The sequence below is a fragment of the Labeo rohita genome, chromosome 12 (assembly GCF_022985175.1).
Source record: "Labeo rohita strain BAU-BD-2019 chromosome 12, IGBB_LRoh.1.0, whole genome shotgun sequence".
Taxonomy (NCBI): Eukaryota; Metazoa; Chordata; class Actinopteri; order Cypriniformes; family Cyprinidae; genus Labeo; species Labeo rohita.
Genome location: NC_066880.1, coordinates 23,638,626 through 23,657,954, shown reverse-complemented (window position 1 = coordinate 23,657,954; position 19,329 = coordinate 23,638,626). Strand labels below are relative to the sequence as shown.

General features: G+C 35.6%; 1 protein-coding gene across 1 annotated transcript; it reads right to left on the bottom strand.

Annotated features, from left to right (window-relative positions):
* Positions 1 to 1,593: 1,593 nt before the first annotated feature.
* Positions 1,594 to 18,775, bottom strand: pth3r (parathyroid hormone 3 receptor). The gene is made up of 14 exons (XM_051124675.1): positions 18,635 to 18,775; positions 18,241 to 18,492; positions 10,622 to 10,727; positions 9,825 to 9,935; positions 8,152 to 8,273; positions 7,638 to 7,732; positions 5,913 to 6,066; positions 5,672 to 5,825; positions 5,467 to 5,527; positions 4,518 to 4,584; positions 4,228 to 4,322; positions 3,902 to 4,043; positions 3,528 to 3,569; positions 1,594 to 2,031 (listed from the first exon to the last, which is right to left on the bottom strand). The coding sequence occupies exons 2-14, from the start codon at positions 18,304 to 18,306 to the stop codon at positions 1,594 to 1,596; spliced, it is 1,653 nt and encodes a 550-aa protein (XP_050980632.1). The 5' UTR covers positions 18,307 to 18,492; positions 18,635 to 18,775.
* Between the last annotated feature and the right edge of the window lie 554 nt (positions 18,776 to 19,329).

Genomic DNA, 19,329 nt, shown 5'->3' with positions numbered 1-19,329 from the left:
TAATAATAATAATAATAAATATCCATTGTGCCCTTTAAAGAATTAGTTCACTTCCAGAATAAAAATTTCCTGACAATTTACTTACCCCTTTGTCATCAAAGATGTTCATGTCTTTAAGTTGAAGACAAAATTAAGGTTTTTTAGGAAAATATTCTAGGATCCATATAGTGGACTTCAGTGGTGGCCAATGGGTTAAAGGTCCAAAATGCAGGTTTAATGCAGCTTCAAAGGGCTCTAAACGATCCCAGCCAAGGAATAAGGGTCTTATCTAGCGAAACAATCGGCCATTTTCTAAAAAAAAAAAAATAAATAAAATAATTATATACTTTTTAAAACACAAATGCTCATCTTGCACTAGATCGGTGATGCACATTGGAAAAGTCATTAGTTCTTCGTCTGTGTGCTTCGATTCAAAAAGGTAGGGTAGGGTGAGAAACTCCATCTCATTTTCTCTTCCAACTTCAAAATTGTGTGACATTGTTGTTTTACTTTTTTTTGTAAAGGGCGTTTGACATTCTTTACACATTCACTGTGTAAACACTGGGTCAGTACTTCCACCTACGTCAACACGTACATGACTACATAATGCATGAGGTCGAACTAGTGCAAGAGGAGCATTTGTGGTTAAAAAGTATATGCTTTTTTTTTTTTTTTTTTTTTAAATGACAGATTGTTTCACTGAATAACACCCTCATTCCTTGGCTGGAATCATGTAGAGCCCTTTGAACCTGCACTGAAATTGCAATTTGGACATGCAACCCATTGATCCCCATTGTAGTCCACTATATGGAGAAAAATCATGGAATTTTTTCCTCAAAAACCCTAATTTCTTTTTGATCGAAGAAAGAATAGACATGGGGTGAATAAATTAGCAGGAAATTTTTATTCTGGAAGTGAACTAATCCTTTAAACCCTCTACAGAAATACTGTACAAACCTTTCCGCTAAGGAAAGTATGAAGAGAAGAACGTCCTGCCCACTAATGACCAGTAAAATCCAATGACATCAAAAGTTTTCTCTATATTGTACGCACAGTATGCATCACAGACAAATGTGTTTGCTTGACATTTTAGCAATAGCATCTAGAATTATAATATTTAAAAATCAGCTCAATATTTTCTCAAGAAAATTAGTAGTGATGGGGTGCTGGGGTTGGTTGCTACATTGTTTTCTAAGCAGTTACTAGGCTGTTCAAGGTTCAGGATGTTGATAGTTGCTTATTGGTCCAGGTCAAAACTGCACCCCTCTATGTGGTCTCTAGATATGGATGTTTCATAAATGTAAGTCGTTCCAAATCTACTGAGCGCAAAAGAAGATATTTTAAAGAATTTTGGTAATCAAACAGTTGGCGGTAGCCATTGACATTGACATAGTATGGAAGAAAATACTACGGAAGTCAGTGGCTACTGTCAACTGTTTGGTTATCAACATTCTTTAGAATATCTTATTTTGCATTCAGCAGAAGAAAGAAACTAATATAGGTTTGGAACAATGTGAGGGTGAGCAAATGATGACAGAATTTTCATTTTTGGGTAAATTATCCCTTGTAGTTTCTAACCGTAGCAGGCACCACTAAGTTCCAGCCAGGTAACCATCAAAGCATCGTTTCCAGTTCTTTCCAAGACATGGAACCAGAAAGTTCATCATCTGCAACAAAATATGGCTCAAAATCATGCTCACTTTCCTCTGCATTCCTGCTGGTCTGCTTGGACAGAGACTCTTTCCCATCAGTTCGCCTCAGAACCAGTTCATGCTGCTGTACTGTAAAAAACACAGTCTCTGTGTCGTGAGGCGCGTAGCCAGGTAAGTTTCCTGAATGGTGGAGACGTGATTGTCCTTTGGCCCCCATGGTCCCCAGAGGAAGGCCTTTAGTGCCGCTGACACTGAGACACACGCTCTGTGTGGTGGTGTGTGACATCATGCCTCCATAGTATCCACTCCCACATCCCGCGCTGCTGTTGACACGAGCTTTCTGCTTCAGGTCTAATGCAAGACTACGTCTCAGCCATGCCTTCTTAACCTCGGCCTGCACCTGGTCATGGTGGAGAGATATAAAAAGAGAGGGAGAGAGACAGAGAAAAAGAGAGAGTGACACAAACACAAATTTAAAGGTGATGTATGTGGTTTCTTCTGTGTCAAAATACACTCTGCTACTCATAATGCATTCAATGTTGTCTCTGACTACAGTATTCTATAAAAATGATTTGCATTCCGATTCTGACATCCAAAAGCACAACAATAATTTTTTCTCTTATTCCATGAATTTTAACTGTTTCCCTCCACTCATTAGCAGTGGTTTTCCACCACCACAATGAGTGTGCAGCTGCAAGCTACGTAACTGTGGCGTCTACTCCAAATTGGTCTATAGAGTGTTTTCATGACACCTCATCAGTCGGCCATATTGGCGGCACTGGACATAAACAATGCAACTGAAAAGAACAAACCTTGCAAGTTTTGCTGATTAGTTTTTGCTGATAATTGTCAATTATTGTCATGTTTTGGGCTGTACTAATCGATCAGACCAGGAAGAACATTTGGAGTACTATAGGCCAAAAGTTATAACAAATCAAGGAGAAGATTGAGAAGATGTCTGAGGAACAAAAGGGGTTTGTGGATGGCCAAACTGAACCAGGATTTCCAGGGCAAGAATCTTGACAACATTCATGTTTGTTCTTATCATTTCCAGTCAGGTAGGTGAAATATTAGGCTAATATCTTAATTAATACTTCTGATAAGTATCTTAACCATCTATTAACTACCACCTATAAGGGTCAAAATATTGCACCCTTTCCTGCTTACTAAGTCCTTCTTATAACTTTTGCATGTGAGGCACTTTTTATTACGGATGGATGCACTTCATTGGACTTGTTTTGGACTGATGAAGAGTAACACACCTCTATTCCATTCTAAAGCTTGGAAGTGCCAGGATAATTTTTAATATAACTCCAACTGGATTTGTCTGAAACAAGAAAGTCACATACACCTAGGATGCCTGGAGGGTGAGGAAATAATGGGCTAATTTTCAATTTTGGTTGAACCATCCTTTTAAACACTTTTCAATAGGCAAGAAAGCTTTATTGAATTGTTCAAGTTCACACCAATCAGAGCCACACTTTAGGTAATTCAGTAACCACACACAAATATTAGGGAATATTCACACCAGGAATGTCCGCTAGTTCACTTGCTTTGGTCCGGACCAAATGCAGTGTTGATTTTTTTTTTTTTTTTTTTGCTGCGATTCACTTTTACACTATACCAGAAAATGTAAACAAAACAACATGTGTGCTAAGGTCATTAGTTGATTGGTTCCTCCATTCAACTGTACAAGAGTTCATTTGGAACCGGACTGAGACCACCTCTTCAACTGGGTCTCAGTCCGGTTGTTTGGTCCACACCCAAGTGCGATTGCTGCATTCACACCTGCCCAAAAGATCCACACCAAGGGGAGAAACGAACTTGAGTTCAATTTAGTCTAACCAAACAGGACAGGTGTGAATACAACCTTAATCAAAAATGTCAAACACTTACCTCCCCATTGCAGAAACAGTAAATAAATGCCACAAAGAAACCCTGTGGAAAAAAGAAAATTGTTAGAAAATGTTAATATTGTTTAATGGACCTGAGATAACATGAACTGCATTAACAATGAATAGCTGTATTTGATGTTAACCAATATTAATAAATACTGTAACAAATATATTGTTCATTGTTCGTTAATGTAATGTAAAGTTAATGCATTAACTAATGTTAACTAAACATCTCAAATCACCAATTCTCATTGAAAATATAATAATTCCTGTTGCCTTGTCACAAGTCTAAATCACTGTGAACATAGCCAATTCAAAGACTATTCTAATTTTTTTCAAGGATAAAATATCAATTTTTAAAAAACTGTAATATACCTGTGAAGAGTTGAAGAGCATCTCATAATGCATCTGAATCTGCCACAGCAGACCTGTCACATCAGTGTATGGAAGGGCCATAAACAGCATGTAATGAACTCCGAATAGTGGCATTAGCACCAGGGTTGACTTCAGCAGCTTTCTATACAGGCCACAGTAAACAAATCACTAGAAATCACATGTGTGTGTATGTGTTTGTGGTTTGGTTAGGGGATAGACAATATCGTTTGGTCAGTATAAAAACTATAGAGGTCTATGGAAAGTCCCTACAATTCACAAAAACAAACATGTGTGTGCATGTGTGTGTGTGTGTAGTAATTTATAACCTGTACTGCTGTCTAGGGTCCAGTTTTCCTGTGTTTGTTTCCCACAACTTAGAGGCCAAAACCCTGATGATATTGAGGAAGAGGAAGAAGTTTACCTAGATGAAGAGTTTCAAGGAACATAAGTGATTTTCAGCAGGATATTTACTGATAGTATAGGTTTAGTGTTTATAAAATATGGAATATATATTTTTTTAAGTACAGATTTTTTTAATTGCGTATACATATATTGAATTCAAAGATTTAAATGATTAATCAAATTTGGAGATTGACAGGAGAAAAAAAATTCTTACAACAATGGCTGCCAGGATTGGTACTTGATAGATCCATTTCAGATTGCCTGCGCTTATATCCCAGCACCTAGAGATGAAGACACCCAGCCTTCAATGCTAAAATGTTTTCAGTGTTAAACATAATATTCAGCGCTTTCTTAAATATTTTTTGAATGTTTTTTTCTTCTCACACAACCTCTATAAAAAATCCAGAGCAAATGACCTATTGTTTTTCAACAAACTTAATGGTCTTTTGAGAAATCAATTTTTTTCCCAAATCTGAATGTTTGTAATTGCATTTTATAAACTGAGCTACTGTTTGCAAACGAATCTTGCTGCACCTGGATAGTATACGATAAAAAAATGGTTAAAAATTACTGGACAAAACGGTTTTGATCTTGCCTAACAAATATAGGCCCTACTAACGAACAAAATAAAAACCACTTGAATCGAGTGGAATATAAAGCTGCTTATCATCAGCATATAAGTTGTATGAAATATTGTGCATATAAAAAACTAATAGAGACATATACAGTGTAAACAAAATTGGTCTAAGAACAGAACCCTGTGGCACACCACTGCTTAATGTAACTGATTAATATTGCTTGCACTATAAATATCTTGACTTCACTGGTTCAGCCAGAGACTATTTTAGAAAAACCAACATTAGGTCATGGCTAGGAGCTAAAAAAAACTATGTGACAAAACCTAAACCTTTTGGAAGAAAATGTTGTGGTCTGATGGCCTAAAAGCTCAAATCAAAGCCAAACAAAGTTCAACACCCAGGTGATCATCCACCTATTCATTCTCTAAACCACACGTAGGGTCATGGGGATGTTGGGGCCTATTCCAGCATCTTGAGCCAAAAGGAACCCAGGTGATCCAAGGTGTTAACATTTAGAGGTTTAACAGAAATCTTTGCATGTAGGCACTGAATGCATCTGTGCCACCTGTTTGTGTGTAAACTTACTGTGTGTCTGCCAGAGACACCCGGGCACTGACCCATATGGATACAAACACTGCCGGTATCCCTATGAAAGAGGAAATAAGAGAGACTGAAACAGGATGTTAAAGGAAACCTAATCTACAAAGTTTCTGTCATTCTCAAGGTCATAACGATGGCTCAACAACTATTACTATCAGCTGTTATCTTCAAAACAAAGGTGTCAACTCACCCCAGCCTATGATTGTTAAAGCCCACAGGCAGTTCTTATCAGAAAGGAAAGCCATGAAGATCAGACTATGCAAGTACAGACCCTCCACCAGGATCCAATAATGATTGGTTGCCAAGAGATACAGGAAGAGGGTCACAGCAACCTTGCAGCCCACCTGATACAGCACACAAGACCGATAAACTAATGTTGAGCTCTGAAGCATTAATTATGTATTCATGTGCAAATGTGTCTCTGTGAGTACCATGTAGGGTCTTTGTCCAACGGCCCCATCCTCTAGTTTGCCCTCATCCGTGACGCCATAAAGAACGGCGTCTTTCACAAATATACTGATTGCTCGGCATATGAATGAGGTGAAGAGGTGGATGTGGATGTAATTACGGGTGCAATGGAGGCGTCTAGAAAAAAAAAAGACACAGTAGTTGTGAAGTCAAATCTCATACCTGTGTGATTTCAGATGCAGCTACCCTATATAATTAGGTGTGAACTGACTGTAATGTTTTCTGACATTCAGTTCTGACATTAAATGACATCTATTATAATTTTATTTTATATTAAATGCACTTAATTGAACTTAAGAGTAAAACTTATAAACTTATGGACTTAAGTCCATCCTTATAAGCAATTTGATAATTACTTGTCTATTAATTAATTGGGACATTCTATAATTAGGGGTACATTTAGAATTTGACGATGTGAAGAAAAAAGTTTTCCTTTTTTCCCAAAAACCCAAACATGACCTTACATAGCTGCTTTGAAACAATCTATATTGCATAAAGTGCTATATAAATAAAGGCGATCTGTAGGAAAATGTGCATAAAATACCATCTATGTTTGCTGCTTTCCACCATGTTACCTTTACTGGGTAACACAGTTGACAGGTAACTTAGCTGACATTTTAGTGTTTTGGGCGTATACTCAACATGGAAGCCTAGAAAGCCTAGGTATGTTTAGAAATATATTTTCATAAACAAAAGATAAGTTTTAGTTAAATTGTCTTGCAGCAATAATACTTGTATAACACTGTTGACAGTCAATTAATCCACTCTTGACACAGGTTTGCTAGTTTAAGCAATATTGGGGGAAAGAACGAGAGAACATAATTTTTAGTGTTTCATCCATGTGCTTCTAAAAGAAATATCATCATACTGTGCAAATTATGCGAGAATAGGACAAACCATTCCTTTTTGAGAGGGGTTTTCTAGTGGGTAACTTAATTGACAATGGTTTTTCGGACACAAATAAAACAAGTTATATCACAATAAACACTTATTATATTTGAAACACCCCCAAATGTCTTGATAACCTAATCTAACTGAAGGCAAAACTATGAAATTAATTTATATTTGAGATCATTTTCATGCTTAAATGCAGAGTAGAATGAGCAACTTTACAAAATCGGACAGATGAATACTAGGATTGTATGTGATATGAACATCATTTTTGAACAAAAGATATTGCTTTTTCAACATTTGGTAGTGTGGTTGGGATAAATATAATTAGGTATTAGAAAATTAAACATCGGGCTTTATATTGATAAAAAATATATTCAAAATATATTTCACAGACATGAGATGTACCCACAGTTATAGAATGACCCAGTTACTTGACATTTCATTGTCTTTGAAATATGGTTAAATAGAATGTAGTACAAACTGAATGTAATGTTTGAGTTTTGCATGGGTAAATTACAAAAAGCCTGGTGCAACTTTTCACTGCTCTCTTCCTCAGACAGCAGAGGACCTCCTGACTGTCTGGTCATATCATAGCAAAGATATCTCAATCAACAAAAGTCTGCTATCTGTACACATGGGTGCAGATAGGCATCAAGACACTCTCATCAGCCACAGACTGTGGTGGACATGGAAATCCTGAAATACTGTTATGGATGTATTCAGTGCTACTATTATATTTAAAAACTTGTCTATCAAATCTGTCTTGTTGAAATGTTAATTTTTCACTTACTTACTTGAAATAGCAAAGGATAAAGACAGCCACCAGTAATGCCGCCAGTGATATGGAGTATCCAATAGTGTACATGAGGTAAAGACGCTCAAAGACCTCCTAATCAAACACAAATTGTGCACAAAAGTTAATACATTTCAGTCTATTCTCTTGTTCTAGACCTTCAGACAAAAAAAAAAAACTCTTCATCTCCAGACTAAATAGTTGTTATGTGTTGCTATGCAGATGTTTCTTTTTGGTTGCTAGATGGTTGAATACTGACCCATGTAAAAGGAGTCCAAGTCAATGTATCTGTGGTATTCTGGTTTATAGGTTTGGGCTATTCCTTTAGTTTAATCTATGAATTTTTCACCCATTCTGTTGATCTAATCATTCTGAAAATGGTGGTCGTACTGAAGTTTAAAACTTACAAATAAAAATTTGTTTGAATAACTAACCTGATGTATGAGAAATAGTTAAAGAAATACATGCCACCAATTACATTATAGCTGCTTATGAGTTATGAAAAATGCACGCACCTCCTGATCGCTGTGGTTGGTGTGCAGGTAAGTTGTGCATTCTGTGTAGTTGGCCCATGTCCGGTTTATTGTGGACACCTGCTCCCAGTTTCCTGATGCATCACAGTGGCGATATGCGTGTCCTAAATCCATGTAAAACAGAAATATTAATAAAAGATTATACTTTATCAGATATACACTTGGCTGTAAAGTTTTGAGGAAGACATTCCAGGATTTTTCTCCATATAGTTGACTTCAATGGGAGCCAACAGGTTGAAGGTCCAAACTGCAGTTTCAGTGCAGGTTTAAAGGGCTCTACATGATCCCAGCCAAGGAAAGAGGGACTTATGTGGTGAAACAATCAATCATTGATGATAGACAAGATGTTATAGAAGAATAATTTAATGTAAACCTAATTTTAACAAAAAATTTACATTCAACCTATTTTTCGAATATTCCGAAAACATCCCAGCGTGACATCCGACGAGTTTTCCCAGATTGCATCACATATACTCTTTAACAACAAATGCTTGTCTCGCATTAACCTGACCTTATGTAGTCACGTTTGATGTAGGTGTAAGTACCCAGTGATTAAAGCAAAAGTGCAAAGACAGTTTATGATGTTGGACGTTTTTGAAGTTGGAGGAGAAAAGTTAGATGTTTTTCACTTTTTCACCCTACCCTACCTTTTTGAACTGAAGTACATAGACAAAGAACTAACCACATTTGACCTTTCCAACATTGCGTGAAGTCACGGACATGCATCACAGAGCTATAGCAAGATGAGCATTTGTGGTTAAAAAGTATATACATTTTTATTTTTTTTTAAAAATGACAAAGCCCTTGTTTCTTGGCTGGGATCATGTTGAGCCCTTTGAAGTGCATTGAAACTGCAATTTGGACCTTCAACCCATTAGGTCCCACTGAAGTCCACTATATGGAGAAAAATTCTGGAATGTTTTCCACAGACACACACACAAAAAATATTTTCAAATGAGTTAAGAAAGACATGAACATCTTAGATGACATGGGGGGTGAGTAAATTATCAGGAAATTTTCATTGTGGAAGTGAACTAATCCTTCAACATCAGAAAGTTACATACTAAGAAAATGAACCTGAACCTCACAGAAGAAAACAAAAAGTAAATAAGTAAACTTCAATCAAATTCAAGTATACTTGTATGTAATACAAGTATGTATGTCATAACCAGTGTTGGGAAAAGTAAAGTAAGGCATTACAATATTTTGTTACTCCATATAAATTAACTAATTCTGTTACTTAATTACTTTCTATGGAAAGTGATATATTTTTGCATTACTTTTTGTCACCTGGGCTGGGCATGATAAAGTTATGTTTTTGCTAATTGTAAAGGCCCTTTCACACCAAAAGTAAAACGGAATAACCCTCAGGCTGAAGGAAGTTCTAACTTGCGTTACTTGTTTGAAATAGTAACTCAGATATTTTGTTGTATATTTAAAAGTAATGCATTCATTTACTAGTTACCTGAAAAAAGTAATCTGACTACGTAACTAGCGTTACTTGTAATGTGTTACCCCAACACAGCTTGTAACTATGCAATTTCAATACTTGGCGTGCTTTTTAGTTTATAAAAGCATATTTGTCAGTAAAATGAAAACACAGCTGGTTTACATCTAATATTTTCTTTTATATTGTTCAGGGGGGTTTAACAGACCTCTGTGGTTGAAGTCATAGATGTACTCAGGACACAAAACTGCAACCATCTGACCAGGTTTTCCTGAGGGCCAGCAAATGATCCCATCCCACTCAGGAACACAGTGATCCTCTAACAAACATCAGACTCATACATTTCAGTATGACACAGAGAGTACTTAACTCAAAATATATGCATTTTTCCCCAAAAAGTTGTTTGAAAGTGACAAGGCAAGTTAATCTCCTCAACATAGTGTTGGAAGCTATGGTACAAATACTGAATATTTTGTTGTAACCCAACAGCAGTGGATCCGTATTTATCCCATGGTTCTGGGTTCTTTAGCATCCTGCTATAAAGTGACTCATCTCTATGAATAACAAAGGAACCTGAGCTCAAATCAATATTCCTTATCATAAAATCTTTATATAAACAGGGCTGCAGTCTAATTTACCACAACCATAAATCCTGCTGTCTTCCGGAAATTGGATCTGTAGGGGTAGGAAGATGCAAGCCTTTGATTGTGCCGGCAGCCGTCTGTTTTATGCAGTTTATATTATGCCAAAAATATCACACTTAATTTTACTGATAGGCCAGATATCAGCACATATGAGTCATATGGGGTTTTTTAATCCTTTTTTATCATCCACCAGGTGAAAATCTTAACCCTTGACGTGTCAAAGTTTAATATCTAAGGTTGGGGCGTTACTAACAATGACATTGTAAAATGCCCCTTTGCACACACACACATTTACATGCATTTTTTTCCAAAGAAAAATCACAATAAAGTGCATCTATCAAGCAGAGATACACTATAATACCTCTGACAACATCGAACTGGGCACGGATGCTTCTCTCACACCTCGTCCGTGCACCAATCAGAAGAAAGATCTGTTCATCTCTGGTGATGACGTCATCAGAATCAATCTGAAAGAAGAGCAACAGAGAAAGCCAATTTTCATTTAACCAAATAAACAACTAACTTATATAATGTAGGTCACAGTAGTACATGCTTAACCCAGATCAGCACTGCTGAATGGTGCAATAGCACACAAAATAAAAAAAAACATGCCAAAAATGAAAGTCAGTGTATGATACTCCATTAGTGGTTCTGTTATTTTAAAATTTCACCTGCAGTGCAGAGGAGATGTGTGTGAGACGTCAGATCATAAAGACTGACAGAAACCTCCCTTCATTTCTAAGCATATTTGTGTTGGTTTTTCATTTTCCATGATCTCAGCTGAAATCACTGACATATCATCCATCCATCACCACATCTGGCATACCTTCTTTTAGGCTGATGTGCTGTCTCTCAGTGTTGTGAAATATTTGCACTGTCCTGTGGTATGTGACGAGCTCTCTTCAACCTTCAGGATGAGAGAGCATATTCAACCTTACACACCCCACACCCATGGCTATCCCTCACCACCATGCCACATTATGAGCCCTGATCGCTGGATCCTCACGACTGAAAACACACAGGAGCATTTGTGCCCTGAATACATTCACAACCACCAAACAAAACCTCAGACTCACACACCTACTGACCATGAGACTCAGAAAGTAAGAAAGAAAGAAGAAGGTGTCTAAAATGAGTTAAGGAAAGAATGACCATGCAGAAAAATTACAGAACAAACTCTGACGTACTGTAATTGTCACATACTTTCAAACATTACTCTTGAGGAAAGGTGTCCATTACTTTTCTAAGCATTCAAACATATTTGCAACTTATAATATTTGGCTGAAAAGTCATTTTTGGTTTGGAGGGCCACAAACAATGACGCTTACTTAGTGATGCTTCTCCTATGTGGCAATTTGACTGTGTCTGTGTCTAGCTATTTCATGCACACAACGTGGAAAAACTACAACAGGTAAATATCAGCTGTGTGGACACTAGATTTATTGTATTCAGTGGCCGGCTGCATACTTGCTGGTTGGCCAGGCTAGTTCCAGGCTGAGAGACTTAAAAATGAGCACTTTTGATCTGAATGTAAGCAACTTCCTTGCAACCACCCTGAACAACTAAACAACTTAGTAACTCTGTAGCAACCATTCAAAACACCCTAGAATATTTACAGTGAGTTATGCACAGACAACCCCAAAATTTGTATTGTTTTAATATGATAAATGCAGTAGTGTGCAGTGTTGTTCAGAAATGAGGAAGCAAAGTCCTCAATGTTTTTTCTTTTTTTAATCAAATGTAAATTTCTTGGTTAAATAAACATTATTTCTGTCAAAGGAAAAAATAAACAATTCTATTTTATATCTTTACATTTGCAGTGTAATCAGTATTATATTCATTAAACCTAGTATGTACCAAGTTAATGTTTTTAAGCATTTTACATTTATTTCAAAATAATATCTCAAGGCAGTGACAATTTAAACAATGTATTTTATTTGTGAACTTATGTTCGGCTATTCTTTAATAGTTAACTTTTAACTATTTTTTCATTTTTCGAATCATCAGTCATCAAACCTTAAGAAATGTTGGTCACAAACAATGTTTACTTTAATTACACCAGATTTACTTTAAATTTAAACAAACCAATTACTCAGATCATGTTTTCAAGCTATTTCATCTTATTTTGACATAACAAAGTGGTTATATCTAAGTCTACAAAGTTACAAATCTCAAAGTCCACTCCAAAAGGAAATTTTTTTTTTTTTTTTTTTTTAAATCCCTTTTCAAGAACTACAACGAACGGCTCCTTTGGACTACAACATTTTTCCGCATGCAATGATGTCACAACGCGGTCCATTAGAATATCATTAAATTAAATCCCGCCCACGGAAATTTTAATTGTTGGAGGGAGGGTAGGGACGAGGTTGGGGATTAGCCTAACTTTAGCGATGCAGCGCGGAGAACTGCTTAAACGAGCCGCAGCACTGTGGGTATAAACACAAGCACTGACTAGAGTCGCCGCTTCAGAGCTGTAACGTGTCGCAGACGTGTGCAGTACAGGGGGTCGAAAAACACAGGCGGAAGCCACAATCTACTCTGGTTGCTGCGTCGGAGCCGTAACGCACCGCAGATGTGTGCAGTGTGTCATAAGAGATTTATTCATCATACAGTGTAGATAGCTTCACTTAACTTCTGTTTGCCAATCACAACGCAGTGGGACAGCTAACCAATCAAAACATATTTCCTTTTTTCGGAAGGCAGGCCTTCATTAAACCCGGAACTAATCGAGACTTATGTGTCAAAAGATCATTTTAAATACTACACTTTTAAATTAGTCTTCCCATTAATGCCAATATATTGTTTATTCAGACTGACTTGTGAACGTGGAACACGCACAAACACAAGAGGCAGGATTTATTGCATGAACCAAATACAGCCGAACGCAACCAATTACATCCAATCATATCGCGATGGAGGCATTGCCTCCTCTCAGGTGACTTTCCCTCATTAATTTTTAATTACCTCCCACCAAACACACTGCATGCTTTAGGGGGTCTGTTAAAACTCAATGGGCTCAGCTCAGGGGATACTAGAGAGATGCGGACTCCAGCTGTAACTTTACCTGCTGGTGTCGCTGTTGGACAGTGTTTCTTTAAAAAAACAAGTGATTTATATACTTTTTAATGTTATATTTTGTAATATTTGCATTGTTTTATTTTTTTACTATGACTTTTTTCCTCATCTGGTATTTTGAGGAGGCACTGACTTCCTTGCCTGGATAAATGAGGTTGCTTATATTTCACAGTTCCAATCAACAAACATTGAACAATTTCTAAAGAACAAAACTTAACATCATATGGTTGCTTACTGGGCCAAGTCCAGAGCCCAACTTCAAATATCTATGATATTGGCTTGGGTCTCTCCTTCAGTGTAAGTTTATGCTTTATACCAAATTGTCTGGTCAAAGCAACAGAACATACTCCACAACAAGTCACATGATTTCAGGATAACATTAAAATCAAAGCATTAGCCACTTTATTAGAAAATATCCAGTGAGCAGCAGTTCTGTGGGCGAAAGTGCCTTGTTTATAGTGCCTTGTTTATACCAGAGGTCAAAGGAGAATGGCCAGACAGGTTAGAGCTGATAGAAAGGCAGTAATTTAACTAACCAGTTGTTACAATGCAGAAGAGCATCTCTGAAAGCAAAAGACATCAAAACTTAGGCTACATCAGTAGAAGACCACACAAACAACATGAAAGCATGGATGGAACCATCCTGCTTTGTGGCTGGTGGTTGTGGTGTAATGGTGTTTGGGATATTTTCTTGGCATATTTTGGGCCCCTTAGTGCCAGTTGAGCATCGTTTAAATGCCACATCCTTCCTAAGTATTGTTGCTGACCATCTCCATATCTTTATGACCACAATGTAGCCTTTCTGGCTATGTCCAGAAGTATAAATTGCTAAAAGCTAAAATGATCTCAAACTGGTTTCTTAAACATGATAATGAGTTCACTATATTCAAATGGCCTCTACAGTCACCTGATCTCAATCCAATAGAGCAGCTTTGGGATGTGGTGGAACAGAAGATTCACATTACAGATTTTCAGCTGACAAATCTGCAGCAACTACGTAATACTATCATGCCAATATAGACCAAAATCTCAAGGTGCACCTAAGAAATTGTCCGGTGAGTGTATTACGAATAGATTACAGGTGAAATCCTTACACTGAAAATGCTGTAGAGTCGATTAACCAACTGTCTCATTTGATTTACAGTTTTTACTTTTGGAAAACGCACTAATGCCATTGATTCCTAATAACTGGTTTGTGTGACTGCCCAGTGTTCAAACAACTGTAAGAATGTCAGATAGATTTATAGATATAAAAACAAGTTTTTTTCATTTCGCATTTAATTTCTATTTAAAGGGGGTTATTTTATTTCAGTAATCAAAAAGTACACTTTTTAAAGTAGTTTAAAAATGTTATAAAATATTTAAAATCTAAAAACATCTGAAATATTTTGAAAATGTATTTCACTAGGATGTTCGAACAACTGTCTTCTCCAGTGAAGATGCAATTAGTGGCATGGCAGAGGTCTTGATCAATGGCGCTTTTCAGGGTCATGTTAATGCCATTTCTAAATTGTCTGTTTATCAAGCATTCATCTCTCGCTGACCAACTCATTTTCTGCTTCAGTGAGCATGTGCATGCATTAGCCAGTAAGTCTTTCTGAGGCTGACAGCAGAAACAAAGAGACACACTTTCCTTTCTTCATTAGCATGAAACACAGGACATGCACAACCTTAAAAATGTAAGTACTAATATATACTCTTTAGGTTTTAATGTGTCTATGTATATATACCTAATGTATCCATTAAGGGTAAATAAGGTACAAAAGTGTACTGTCAGCTTTTGTAAATTTTGTAAAGGTACGTTTTAGAACAGTTTTTTTTTTCCCCAAAAGAACTGAGCTTGCCTTTCACATTTTTTGTTTGCAGATACCAGTTTAAACAAACAACTAAGATTTGCTACCTACAGTGGCATGTGAAAGGTTGGGAACCCCTTGCAGAATCTGTTAAAATGTGAATAATTTTAACAAAATAAGAGTGATCATATAAAATGCATGTAATTTTTTATTTAGTACTGTCCTGAGTAAGATAATTTACATAAAAGATGTTAGTCAACAAGACAAAAAAATAGCTAAAATTATTAAAATAACCCCCTTCCTTTGGGAAGCCTTGGTTCTTAATACTGTGTGTGGTTACCTGGATGATCTATGACTTTTTTTTTGTTTTGTGATGGTTGTTCATGAGTCCCTTGTTTATTCTGAACAGTTAAACTGAGCACTGTTCTTCAGAAAAATCCAGGTCCTGCAGATTCTTCGTATGATTTTGAGATCCATCTTTTCACACTGAGGACAACTGAGGGACTTTGACACAACTATTAAAAAAGGTTCAAACGTTCACTGATGCTCCAGAAGGAAACACGATGCATTAAGAACAAGGGGGTGAACACTTCTGAACAGGATGAAGATGTCCAAATTTTTCAACAATATTTTGTTGAAATATCATTTCCCCCCCATTTAGTACTGCCCTTTAAACGCAACAGAAGATACTTGCATGTTTCCCGGAAGACAAATTAAATACAATTTACCCTGATCTTCAAATTTAAGAAGTTTTCACCCCCTGGCTCTTAATACATTGTGTTTTCTTCTGGAGCATCAGTGAATGTTTAAACCTTTTTTAATAGTTGTGTTTGAGTCTCTCAATTGTCCTGAGTTTGAAAAGATGGATCTCCAAGTCATACAGTCACTGCTGGAAAGGGTTCAAATATATAAAAGAGGCTGGAAAACTGAAGAATCTGTAGGACCTGGAGGATTTATCTGAAGAAGAGCAGGCAGTTTAACTGTTCAGAACAAACAAGGGACTCATGAACAACCATCACAAAACAAAAAAACAGTCATAGATCATGCAGATAACCACACATGTAACACATGGACTATATGTAGAAATTTTTATGTAAAATATAGGACAATACTAAATAAAAAATAACATGCATTTTGTATTATCTCTCTTATTTTGTTAAAATTATTCACATTTTCACAGATTCAGCAAGGGGTTCCCAAACTTTTGCAGGCCACTGTATATTACCTAACAAAAAATATGAAAAAAGAGTGAAAGGTGAAAAGGGTAATTTTCCCTTTGCCTGAGTGATTTCTTGGCTGGGGAATCTCACACACACACGCTCTGTCTGCGGTCTTCTCACAAGCCACTCAAACCAAACAAATCTATTTGTGTGGCTGATGAGACATCGATCCAACTGATAATTGAGAAAGCTGATCAAGTAAAGACGATCATCTATGTTCAACCAGTCAACGACTTTGAATATGATGGAATAAGATTAAGTTAAATATATATATTAGTATTAATTTATGTTGATTAATATTTTTTTGAACATGTGATACTTTTTTCAGGATTTTTTGATGAATAAAACATTAAAAAAAGGTCAGCATTTATTTAAATGAGAATTGTTTTGAAACAATATACCATGCCGTTCAGTTTGGATCAGTCATTTTTTTCTTTCTTTCTTGCTTTAAAACAAATTGATACTTTTATTCAGCAAGGATGTATTAAATTGATGCTTTTTTATTGTTAGAAAAGATTTCTATTTTGAATAAACACAGTTCTTTTGAACTTTTATTCATCAAAGAATCCTTAAAAGGGTCTCAGGTTCCAAAAAAATATTAAGCACCTCAAATGTTTCCAACATTGATCATAAATTAGCATATTAGAATGATATCTGAAGGATTGCGTCACATTGAATTCTGGAGTAATTATGCTAACAATTCAGCATCACAGGAATAAATTATATTTTAAAGCATATTAGAATATAAAACTTAAAATTGTTTTTTTCTGTATTTTGATCAAATAAATGCAACTTTGATAAGCATAAGAGACATCTTTAAAAAACATTAAAAAATCTTACTGATGCTAGACTTTTAAACGCGAATGTATATTTGCACTTATTTTGGTCTTATCGCAACAATTGTTTTTAATGTCACATATAATGTGTTGTAATTCTGTAGTTATTCAGGCAATTGTATAATTCAAACTTGCAACTATTTACAGAGAAAAGAGCAAATAGAAAGGAACCACTATTTGATTACATATTTAATAATAATAATGCATTTAATTAAATTGGCAATTAAACTAGCAAACATTATACATTATACAACATGTGAAAAAAGTAGTTTTGCATATTTTAAAAAGAGTACTTTTTACAGAAATTATGTGCTTTATAAGAATAAATTAATTAATACTTAAGTGTGAACTGAATGTAAGGTTTCCAGACACTTAGTTGCATGTTTTTTTACAATTGAATGAAAAAGTATTACAGTTTACATTTATATTGATTGCAATTAGTTGTTAATATTTATAATTACTTCTATTGTCTTAATGGTATTACAACATGCATTAATGGTAAACTTAAATATGTTTTGATGTAACTTTTATTTTAACTTGTGATGTATTTATTTAAAATATATTTGCAATTGTACAATTGTAATAAAGTTGCAATTTAGTACATTTAAAAAAAAAAAAATTTAAATGTAATATAGAATAACAGTACAGTTAAAAATAAAATTAAGTACTTCACATGTACTTTAGTAGGCTATTTTAGTCAACACACCAAAATAAGTGTAATTCTTTAAAGCATGACAAAAGATTAAAAAAATAGTATGCATAATGCATACATAAAACATTTAACATACTTTAAAGTAAAACTTTTAATTTGACATTGTTACAAAGTGCACTTTTTAAAAATATTTTTGGCCTTTTATTTTGTATGCTCAACTTAATATCCGCAAGTACAGATTTTAAAATATATATATTTGCTTTTAAGATCTAAAGTGCACATTCAATGAAGCACACTTTTTTTCACTATGGAAAGATTAGACAAATATGTGCAGACTGGCCTCAGAGTAGACATATTAACATTTGTGTTGTAAATAAAGTGTACGTCAGTAGTGAAATACTCACCAGAGCTCTGGCTTTCATCAGCACACTGCACAGCATAAAAGCCACAGAGACCTCCACTGACACCATGCTTAACCCAAGACCTTTGACCTTTTCCAGAAGTTCTGCTCACCAGAGAGCTCCTGTTTCTCTTCAGGATATGGCGGTCTCATCGAAGTGCAGAGAAGTGAAGTATGTAGCCATTGCTGCTTTGTTGTGTTAAAGCTGTTGTTATTCTGATGTTGTTGTGTCCACCCGCAATTCATCTGTTGGAGTCTGACAGGTAATTTATTTTAGGTTCATTTATGGAATATCTGGATAAACTTAGATCTGTGTTTATAGGCAGATTTCAAAAAAGTAAAATCTTTAAAAAAATTTAAATTAAAAAAGTGGAAGATGACAATTGAATGCTATTTACCCATCACAGATGATATTCTTCCATTTCTTAGATTCTTGGTCTTTTTCTAAACTCTTATCCTTGATTGAAATTTAGATTTGGTGATCCATTTGGAGATCTGTTAGGAAGAGACTTGTCTGCCATTGTAGAGCCGTGATTTCCTGAGTGTGAGTGTTGTGAGAGTGTTCAGCGAGGTTTGTAGCGTGATGGTCATCACTGGCCCTCGGCTCTTGGGCTCCACCACTGATTATCATGTGGGATGGGCATGAAGGAAGTTAACCCTTTACTGTCATGTGAAGACAAAACCTTGGCTCGCCTAATTTCCATAATTTCTCTATCTATAATGAATCAGTTTAAACTTAAATTAATTTCATGAAAATATATGTACATACCTGGTAAACGCAGCAGTGTGTGACACATAAAGCTCATCCATAATCATCCATTTTCAATAATCTCCCTGTCTGGAGTTATTTTGCAATAGTAACTGCTGTACCTGTATTATCCTTTACTTACTCTTTCTTCCAAATTTGTATTTTATCAAGAAAACAGAAGAAAATTAAGGTGAACATAATTTGAGACTAGAATAGAACAGTTTTCTTTGCACTGACATTCTACAACACCGCCAGTCAAAAGTTTTTGAACAGTTAGATTTTTTACTGTTTAAAATAACTGCTTTCTATTTAAATATATTTTAAAATGTAATTTATTTTCTGTGA